We start from the raw sequence: 10,239 nt of genomic DNA, 5'->3' as shown, positions 1-10,239 counted from the left end.
ACATGAAATTCATTATATATATACAAAAATCTCAAATATATCTACGTACCTCTTGACATTATAATAATGAGTCTGGCAATTAAGTTGCAAATGAATTCATTCCATTCCTTGCAAGTAGTTCTACATAGTCCTCTCAGCTCAGAGAAATATCAAACACAACATTCGCTTGCTCGCAACCACTACTGTTCGGTTTTTTCGATTTTCAAACCCACCCCTAGAAGAAACAATGCGTAAGAAAACTTTTTCTTACAATAGATAACGGTGGGTACGTTAGACTTCATTATACCTCTCACAGGCCTTAAGAAAAGAGAGTTGCAAAGAATTCACACACTAGACGTTGTGTTTCTTCTTTTTCATCTTTTAGTACTTTTTAGGGTCCCATTGGCCTTTCTCCTTGCAAAGCCATTCCAACCTTAAAGCGACAACCATAATTAAATTTGCACCAAAAGAAAAGCAACAATGATATTGTAGTGCCTAGTGTGGGTCTGAGTTTCAATTTACCACACGGGAAAATGAAGATGGATCTAGTTAGTGGCAAGAACAATTATTGTCGACTCACTCAAAACAGCTCTTGGTGGTGCCACTAAATTAGGTTCTAAATCACTAAAGGCCGATTAATGTCAAAAAAAATATTTACCTCTTTACCTGAATTCGAAGTACCCTCTTTCATTATCATTTGATAATAAATAAAGAAGAAACCATTATTGGGCCCCATCCCTTCAATTTGATATTGGAAAGATTTTTCATTTTAGAGAATCTTTGAAGCTATTTTTTTTGTCATTTTTCCTCAAATTTAAATTTGGCAAAAAGTTAAGGAAAGGCCTGAAGATGCTCTTACATGTTAAAATTAGGATGGGTATGACTAAATAATTTCTTTTTATGTTTTTTATGTTGGTGTTTTTTTTACTAATGATCTAACAGGGCCATACCTTAAAGATCCATCAGGACCATACCAGATCTCATTAAAGATCCATCAGGACCATACCAGATCTCATTAAAGATCCATCAGGCCTGAGGCTTTTGGGTTGGGTAGTCCATTCACAATTTTTTGGCCCAATATAATGTGGCTGAGAATTTTGGTGCAAGATTAAGATAAACAAAGACGAAGCAGAGCAGAGTGGCTCAGCGGCAGACACCCCAACAGCACATAAATGAAAGTTGGCGGCGGATTGGTGTACGGAGGTCCTCGAGCCACCGCTCTACCCACTGTGCTTCTTGGGCACGGCAGAGCTGGGCCACGGTGCTCTTATTCCTCTTCCACTCCTGGTAATCTAATGCACCGTTTGGTTTGGAGTTTTGGAACTGCTTGTTGATATCACTGTTTTGAGTTAGGGAATTGATTGTGGTGATGATTGCAGACCATGTGTCTTTCATCAAGGAGGTGGCAGCAACTCAGCCTCCACAGCATTTGACCCAGTTGCTGAGAATGCTCAAGACAAGAGGTGGGTCATTGCTTAACAACCTCCTCAAGATTCATTTTTCAACATTCAAGCTCATCAATTAGTTGGGTGTCACTCTCTTCTTGTGTTTGTTTTGGAATTTGCATATGTTGGTTGCTTCCTTTAATGTTGCCATGTTATGCATCACTAAAATGATTTTTCTGAGTTCAATTGAGCAATGTCATCTTTGAAAGGCAATGATTTATATTACAGATTTTCTTAAGATTATAGTTACTATATTACTAGGGTCCTTGTGTTGAATAGTATGTCATTAGAAGTTAGAAGGCAATGTATTAGCTATTGATGTATAATTAATGGTTATTATACATAGTCCATCCATTTTTGTTTGTTCATCTCGTAAGGAATCAAATTTTTAAATAAATTCTTACATGCATTACTATGTAACAGGTGAATCTATTATTTCTCCAGGAGCCAAGCAAGGCTTAATCCCCATTGCCATACCACTAGCAAAAAACAGCTCAGGTATAGAGAAGCATCACCTATGTTTGGAAGTGACTATTCCCAATAATTGTTTTGTAGTTCAAGTCATTCTAATTTTGTACAATTCCCTTGTCAATAGGTGCTGTAACTGCACTGCTTCGGTGGCCTACAGCTCCGCCAGGGTATGTGTTTGTCAGGAAAAATTTTGATCCTTCTTTTCATGCTTGATTCATCTAGTCCAATGCCTGCAGTATGGAGATGCCAGTCGTTGAGGTCAAGAAGCATGGGTTGTGGCTTTTAGCTAAGAATGTAAGTAAAGCATGGACAGTGTTGAATATACATGGCTAAAAATTCTTTGTAAATGCATTTTTGTACTGGTATTACAACTCTTATCAGGGCAGACATCCTATCTTTCATCCACAGGTCGACCAATTTATTCACAGAATCCTAGTTGAAGAAGATGCTAAGAATTCTGGAGAAAGCAATGAAGAACTATTTCATGCTTCCGCGGATGCTGGGGAGAAGCTTTATGAAAAGGGTGACTTTGCCAAGTCGAAGATTTCAAACCTAGATATCTACCTTTTAAGAAAAGTACAAAATAACTTTCTATTGCTTTATTTGGCCTCCATCTCTCCTTCTTCTTTGTATCGTTTCTTCTTTCAAGAAAAACAGGGAAGCAGTAATGATATTTGTATTCAGGTTGGTTTATTTCCAGATGTCTTGGAGCGCAAGGTGAAGTGGCATTTTGAGGAAGGGGATCATGTAAGATTCATCATGTGACTATGGTTACTGCCTCTAAGCAGCATTTGATTAGTGCCTTTGCAGTCCTATTTACTTTATGTGCTTCTGAAAGGTTTCGGCTTTGGTGACTGGTGAATTCTATACAAAGAAGGAGCATTTTCCTGGATTTGCACGGCCATTTGTATTCAATGCTGAGGTTTTGCTGAAGTTCGTAGGCAACTTCGCCAGTTACTTTCTCCTATACATTTTTGTGAATTAGTCAGATGAATCGCATAAGTCTCATCTTCTAAGGAGCCCTATCTGTAAATTTTATAGGGTTGGGCGTAGTCTTGAAGCTAAAGATGCTGCTAGGGGAGCTTTAAAATCACCATGGTGGACTTTAGGTTGCAGATACCAGGTGTTCAACTTTCGCTGATAACTCCCACATTGTCTTAGCCCCCAGTTTCTTCCGCAAGAATTCTTTCGTGACATTATGCAGTTGAATACTTTAAATTCAGGAAGTTGCTGATATAGCACAATGGGAGGATGAGCAAATTGAATACATTAAGGAGAGGGTGACTGAAGAGGGAAGGCAAGCAGATCTTAAGAAGGGAAAAGCCCCTGCTCAGGTTTTCATAATCATTATGGCTTATGAACTTCCAAAAACAAACAAAAATCATTAAAAGGATTTCTTATCTTCAAAGTTACATCTTTTGCAGGTTGCATTGGATGAAGCAGCTTTCTTGTTGGATCTAGCTTCTATTGAAGGGACTTGGGATGACTCTGTGGAGCAGGTTGCTGATTGTTATAAAGAGGCTGGCCTCCATGATATTGCGAAATTTGTACTATACAAAGATTGATAATGAAGATAAAGAGATACGGCTTCATGACCGGAGAGAGTTTGCTGAGTAATTAATCTGTGGCAGATCTTTCAGAATTTGTGCCTGTCACCTTATTTGTTGACATATTTTATGGTACATTGTCATTTTTTCTCAATTTTCTTGTGAAAGCTGGTGCTCAGTTGATTTTGGGTCCAGTTTGCTGAGGCATTATGCAAAGATAAACAGAAAAAGAATCATGACTAAAGTTGGACTATGGAGACTCCTGTACCAGTAATTGCTGCCAAAATTCGTCACTGCCAATTTGCCAATGTTCGTGTCCTTAAATATTTCCAAATGAGTTATTAACTAGAATCATGCTGACTTTGGAGACGCCTCGAGTTTTGTATGGTTTAATGCAATATTCTATCATGTACTGTGCACTGATTTTCGTGTTGATTTATTTATTTTTAATTATCAGTTGCTTAGATTTGGCCTTTTCCAAAAAAAAAAAAAAACAAACAACAAACAATATTTATTGTCCCGCTCGTGCAAAACTGGGGATTTATTTTATTTTTTTCTCTTTTCTTCTTTTTGGTGCATGGATTGGTGGCCATCCATGCCAATGGATCCCCAAACAGGATGACTAGATAGTACACAAATGCCAACTTCTCGTGTGCTGACGTCGCTGCAAATTTTCAGTTGCCTAGATATGAATATATGATATATATACAGGAGTAATACACAAAATATGGGGGAAGAAAAAATCACTCAACGCACTCTCCAATTTGACTCAAATGACCAAAAGATCTCATAGCCTTATTATTTCCCATTCCAGGTGTGTAACAAACCAAAATGCCATCAAAACAGAGCACGGAGCACCAATGTTGTATGACTGGGCAACGATCTATCATGAGGAAATCGGAAGGGGTGCTTTCTTGCTGTTACCTTTCTTCTTTCTCCACAGTAGCTTTCTCCACAAACTCCCACCTCCCCGTTTCTTGCCAGGCACTATAGCTAATGGACCAACAGTAGCATTGTCATCCTGGCGTTTACCAGTTAAATTAAGGATATTCTCGAGGGGCTCTATTACCCTCTTGGGACCAAATGTGGAAGTAGAATTACTGTCAACTTCTTTTGTCTTTGGAGATGTAAAATCCTTGGCTGCTGCACCATCTTCTGCTAACATTTGATCTAGCAGAGAGGACCGTTGGTTCATTAACTTGCGCGAGGTTGGGCCTGTGTCTTTGGTTGTGGTTGTGGCTGAGGCTGTGGCTGTGGTGGTATTTGTATCAGTGGGATTAGTGATAACCTTGTCAAAGAGGGCTGCCTCCCTTGGTGCAGCCAATGCCTTCAACTGCTTCCCGAGGTTAAGTATAGTCTCTTGGCATTCTGCCAGCTTTTCTGAAGCAGCTGTTATTTCCCATTCCTGCAAAATTGATCAACAAACATTTACCATTAAATTGAGCACCAGTAAGTAAAGAATGAGAATATTTTGAATATCACTACAGTCAGAAAGACTATGCAATATTGTGTCTCAATGATAACAAATCACAATAGTTTCCTTTTTGGCTTGCATTTGTTTTGTTTCAATGGTGTTCCTTGTGAGCCTGTTTTATTTCTGCACAAATTTATTAGGTACATCGTACATGCACATCACACCATCTAATCTAGAAATATGAGTATAAGTTGAATCTTAAATGCTGCAGTAGTCAAGTGATTCATTCTTGACCATGGAAAGAGTTCTTACTCATATATCATGCTCCCAGAAGAAAAGAATGCTTAGTTTAAAAGAAAATAAATTTGTCCGTCAGATATATGATTTTTATATGGAAAATGTTTGCACCTCTCAACAGAAGTTAAAAATTTTCTAACAAATTGGTAATTGTACATGTAACAGGAGGATATTAACTTACAGATTGGGCTTGCCTACCCCCCTCCTGATTAAGATAAGAATTTGGGCTTTTCTTCTTCACACTGACAAAAAAACATATATTATATGCATGAGATTCCTCAATGCTGCATATGTGGAACTATAGTTTATTACAATAGTCAAAATTTTTAAATAAGTAAAGTTGTATTCTGTATGTATATATCTTTATCGTATGTGTCTGCATTTGTACCTTTCAAGCTGGAGCTGTAGTTCCAGGCATGTAGCCTCCAATTCTTCACAGAAGTTGTATTTGTTCTTCAGTTCAACTTCTAGAGATGAAAACTTTTGGCGAGCTTCACTCAATTCAGCTCTGGCCACTGTAAGCTGTGTGTCAAGATCTTCATTCATCATCTTTTGACGATTAATTTGATCCTCAATCATTCCCTTTGACTCTCTTAAACTTTGCAACTCTGTTTGCAAGCTGGCAATAGTTTTTTCAGATTCCTTAAGCTGATTCATCAGGGATTCACTCTTATCACTAGCTGACTGAAGTCTCCCTTCCAATTCTCTTTTTGCAGATTCTATATTCACTAATTCATCCTTTAATTTTCTGTTTTCTTTGACCAAATTAGCATGCAGCTCTTCTATTTGAATTCTATGGCCATTTGAAGAAGCAGCCATAGGCATACACGATAACTGTTCCCTGGGAACTCGCAATTTGTCTGTATCTGAAAAGTGACCAACCATTCCAACTTCGGCTTCGCTTTCACTTCGTGTATCGTCCCAATCAAATTGCTTCTTAATTGCATCCTTCATGCTTGAAACATCTTGAAGTGAAAAGCAGTGATTTAAAATCCATTCCAAAGCAGTAGTTAGTTCTTGGGCAAATTTGTCAAGACCAGCCTTTCCATTCAACAGATCATAACAAGCATGAACAAATTTCTGTAGAAGAGCACCAAGTTCAGAAGATTTCCATTGGAAAACACGAACCATGTAGCCTGTGTTTGTTTCTGAATTCTTATATGCAAACAAGCTCCCATCCTTCCTGGACTCGTTCTCTGTATTATAATCTGGAGATGGCACATTGATTCCTTCAATAAGCTCAATTATTTTAGATATTGAATTACTCAGATCTGGCTGGAACTGCTGATTACTCTTCTTTGGGAGTGAGATGTCCACATCACTTACTCCACAGGGTGAATAAGTTCCTAGAGACTTATTTGAACCTTTCCATGAGATGCAGCTTTCAACACAAGATGGATTGGATGCATCAAAATGGCTTGAGTTTTCCCTTGCATCAACCAATTGACCAGGCTTTGAATTTGTTGTATATGCCAAAGCTGTTCTTATATCCTCAAGTATTTGTTCAGGGTTTCTTCCTGCAACACGGTTGTACTCCAACACCACTTTCACTATATCCTGAAGCCAATGAGGAGCTTTACCATCAATAATATCTTGAAACCTGGTGTCCCGGTTTGACAAACTGAAGCTCGACTCACTGTCAGAAACAGGAACTATCTCACTACCCAGTAGTTCTGAGAAATGCTCAGCTTCCAAGGAGCCAACAAATACATTAGCTGGCGAAGAAACATGAGAACCTGCACTTGGTTTATCAGCAGAAACCACTGCTAACTTTTCCATTTCAACAAAGTCATCCATCAGATTTATGTCTGAAGACCCGACAGTTTTGCATGGCGACCCTTTTTGTTTTTCATTTCTAAAGTGGTCCAGTTCTGTAATCAAAGCAGAAGCCCATGAATCGGCACAACTCACCTTATCATCGCTGCCTATATCAGACATAGATGCCAGAGAGAGTTCATGTGACATAAAACTACTCCTCAATGGCTCCATGGTCGTCTGACCTCTTGATGAATCTTCAAGTGGTGCTTCAACGTGCAATAATTTGGAAGCCGCACGAGCATACATGTTTCTAGAGAGCTGGAGTTCTTTGATCCTTTTATTGAGTGCTTCCTTGAGAGTCTTATTTTCATCTTCCATAGCACCCAACTGCTCAGTCAGAACATTAATTCTTGTGCTGGGAGTCTCAGGGAAGTTCTCAACAGTAGAGTCATACATTAAACCATTTGGATTCAACTTTCTCCTCCTCATGTCAACAAAATCGTGTCCTAGCATTTCAACTTCATTTTTCATTTTTGCCAAGGCAGCAGGACCTGGCAACCTCTTCCGGACCAGGAGGCGCAGCCTCTGACATTCTGATTCTAGCTTTGCAATTTTCTTTGCACCCTCCAGGTGTTGCTTGTGTAATGCATCAGCAGTTCGACGATTGAATTCTCTTTCCTCATTCCGGATCTCAAGCTCTTTCTCAAGCACTCGAACCTCATATTTCAAAGAAGCATTATCTTTCTCCGTGGATTCTAATCTAGTCATGAGTGCATTGAAATCTGCTTCCACCTGAGTCAATTGTTTTCTTAAATCTTCTATCAACTTTTCCTTCACTACAAGAGCCTTACTAAGATGGGTGTTTTCAGCACCTATTTTAGAAAGCCTTTTAGTGGTCTCTGCTAACTTCTCCTCGAACACCATCTGGGATTTCTCGAATTCTCTTGATGTCTTCATCATAACATCATGAACCCTTTGCTCCTGTTCTTCTCGAACAAATCGAAGCTGCTGCATGCATTCCTTGAGGGCTGCATCCAATTGAGCTACTCTTTCTTCACTAGATGCTCTGAGTTGTAAAGCCCTATCTAATTCTTGCTTAAGAGATGCCGCTTCTGCTTCTACCTTCTCCCAGCCTACATAAAAAATCCATTTGTAAAATGAAGACAATATATTGACAGAATGCACAGGTTATTGGTATTTTGCAACCCAAAACTTTTAGTAAAGAATTACCTTGAACAGCTTCCTGTGCCATTTTAGCATGTTTCTTAACAATTTCATCTTTACTGTTACATTCAGAGAGGGCTGAAGCAAGCTTATCACTTAAAGTTTTCAGGTCTTTCTCCAGCTCTGCCTTCTCAGCCAGAAATGCCTCTGTCTAAAGAAAATAAAATAAAGCAAAAATAATACCATTAATGCCTCAAAGAATATTAAACAGTTACCAGAAAAAAATAATGAACATATACAGCAACCTCAAACAACAGGTACCATAAGCATGCTTAATTGATGATACCTAATTGCAATCACTTTCTTAGGAAATCAATCATTTAGTTTCCTTATCCACATTATGAGGCACTAACTATTCGACAGCGTTTGATTGGTTATGATAATCAAAAGTCAAAAACTGGTTTAAGAATTCCCACGGCCACATCAGGGAGGTATATCTGCTATACATAGGAAATATCCCCACGGCCCACACAGATTATCATTTTGATTGACAAATTTATTATTGTAGCGCAAATCAGATCTTGCTTTGTGGAAAAGATAATCTGGATCATCTTAGTGTCTTTCCCTAATGCTAATTTCGGACAAAAGAGAAACTTCAAATATTTAAGGCAGACAAGTTATGGTATGGTACCATCGTTAGGGAATCAAGATCAATTTTTAATTTTAAGAGACCAATTTTTTTTTTTTTCTCGCCAATGTAATACATAAGGACTTTCTTCATAAAACTTGGCCTTCCTTAAGCAAATATAGCAATGTATTAACAGCAAAATGATTATATCCAAATAAGAAAAACCAGCATGCTAAACCAATCGGCACCACATATGACTTAGTTAACAGAGCAAAAATGATCTAATTTTTAGAATCTTTCAAGTGAATCAATGAGGATGGAGCTTTTTCAGCTAAGACTCTCTGGTGAGTTAATCTGTTAAGCTCTACCTTGGGCCTCCAAAAGTGTCCAAGGAAGAAAAAGCCTAACTTTAACGGAAAAGTAACATAGCATAACTCATGAACGTATATAGCTAATCTAAATTGGAATACATCATCAAAGATTTCACTAAGCCATGAAATTTAACATGCACAAGGTCTGAAAGGGAAAAATGTGTGTTTGAAGTTACCTCTTCTTCATTTGAATCGTTTCTTTTGGGCGAGCCGTTGACTTTGTCGGCTGCAACAATGGCCTTCTCCGTAGATTTCTTCCTCCACAGCCATGCCTTGTCCATTGTTGCACAGCAAGTACTACAGTTGATGATTCCTCAATGGAAAAGAGTCCATTCAATCACAAGCGCTGCATGCAAAAGAAGGTTACATTTTCATTCACATAATTAATTAAGCAAATCAAAAAATATAAAGCGAATTAAATAGCAGAAGAATCAACAAGTACATGGCGAACATTGCATGGATGATCCGAGAGAGAGCAGAGGATGCAGAGCGATCAGAGATTCAACTTGTATTGGAATTGCAATAATGAAAAGCAAAGAGTCGCGCACACAGAGACGGCATTAATGGAAATGATAGCAGTAATGAGTGAATGCGCCGATCCCACCGACACTCGGATTTGCTTGCCGAGAGATGACTCAAAGGAGTGATGATTGATGGTGGTGATGATGATGATGATACAGAAACCACCACGGCTTTAGCTTTTTAGAGAGAGAGAGAGAGACTGAGAGAGTGTGTGTGTGTGTGTGTGTGTGTCTGCTTGGTTAGCAGGAAAAGTGAAATGAGGGAAAAGTAAAGTGTGGGAATGATATGTATTATGTAAGAAAGAGTGAAAGGGAGAGTGGAGAGGAAGAGACTGTTGTTTGTTGGGGGTTGGGTTTGGATCTGAGTTCCGAGTTCCGAGTTCCGAGTTCTGAGTTCTGAGTTCTGACACACGTGTGTGGTGTGTGAGTGTGGCTCGTCACTCGTGAGTCGTGAGTCGTTGATTTTAGTAAATCGTTTGCTGTGTTTTCGCGGTCGTTTTTGCGTTCATCTAACGGGCCGGAAGAGCGGAGGTCTTTGTCTTCGCTGACTGACAACAGTCTTCGTCAGTCAGCCTTCGGCATTTGCGATATTTGATTCTTCTCTTGAAAATATATTTTTCTTCTTTTTCTAAGGAGTTGGGTTT

General features: G+C 38.8%; 2 protein-coding genes across 2 annotated transcripts; one reads left to right on the top strand and one right to left on the bottom strand.

The window, feature by feature from the left end:
• The first annotated feature begins 1,107 nt into the window (after positions 1-1,107).
• LOC147284408 (protein IN CHLOROPLAST ATPASE BIOGENESIS, chloroplastic-like) lies at positions 1,108-3,906 on the top strand. The gene is made up of 11 exons (XM_086243952.1): positions 1,108-1,266; positions 1,359-1,442; positions 1,848-1,922; positions 2,020-2,062; positions 2,132-2,189; positions 2,304-2,471; positions 2,580-2,642; positions 2,734-2,828; positions 2,937-3,018; positions 3,119-3,229; positions 3,320-3,906. The coding sequence occupies exons 1-11, from the start codon at positions 1,152-1,154 to the stop codon at positions 3,458-3,460; spliced, it is 1,035 nt and encodes a 344-aa protein (XP_086100078.1). The 5' UTR covers positions 1,108-1,151; the 3' UTR covers positions 3,461-3,906.
• Positions 3,907-3,956: 50 nt separating this feature from the next.
• On the bottom strand, positions 3,957-9,852 carry LOC147284407 (filament-like protein (DUF869)). Its single transcript, XM_086243951.1, has 6 exons — positions 9,517-9,852; positions 9,251-9,420; positions 8,142-8,286; positions 5,542-8,044; positions 5,335-5,395; positions 3,957-4,847 (listed from the first exon to the last, which is right to left on the bottom strand). The coding sequence occupies exons 2-6, from the start codon at positions 9,353-9,355 to the stop codon at positions 4,329-4,331; spliced, it is 3,333 nt and encodes a 1,110-aa protein (XP_086100077.1). The 5' UTR covers positions 9,356-9,420; positions 9,517-9,852; the 3' UTR covers positions 3,957-4,328.
• Positions 9,853-10,239: the final 387 nt, after the last annotated feature.

This window comes from Dryas octopetala, chromosome 5 (genome assembly GCF_963921425.1).
Source record: "Dryas octopetala chromosome 5, drDryOcto1.1, whole genome shotgun sequence".
NCBI classification, from domain to species: Eukaryota; Viridiplantae; Streptophyta; class Magnoliopsida; order Rosales; family Rosaceae; genus Dryas; species Dryas octopetala.
This window is presented reverse-complemented; position numbering and strand designations above follow the sequence as displayed.

Excerpts from the sequence above, each read along its gene's own strand:
- LOC147284407 (XM_086243951.1), bottom strand. The coding sequence starts at position 9,355 with ATGGACAAGGCATGGCTGTGGAGGAAGAAATCTACGGAGAAGGCCATT. Across the intron at positions 8,287-9,250 it reads ACGATTCAAATGAAGAAGAG|ACAGAGGCATTTCTGGCTGA; the intron begins GTAACTTCAAAC and ends TATTTTCTTTAG. Across the intron at positions 8,045-8,141 it reads GGCACAGGAAGCTGTTCAAG|GCTGGGAGAAGGTAGAAGCA; the intron begins GTAATTCTTTAC and ends TTTTTTATGTAG.
- LOC147284408 (XM_086243952.1), top strand. The coding sequence starts at position 1,152 with ATGAAAGTTGGCGGCGGATTGGTGTACGGAGGTCCTCGAGCCACCGCT. Across the intron at positions 2,190-2,303 it reads TGTGGCTTTTAGCTAAGAAT|GTCGACCAATTTATTCACAG; the intron begins GTAAGTAAAGCA and ends TTTCATCCACAG. Across the intron at positions 3,019-3,118 it reads CTTTAGGTTGCAGATACCAG|GAAGTTGCTGATATAGCACA; the intron begins GTGTTCAACTTT and ends CTTTAAATTCAG.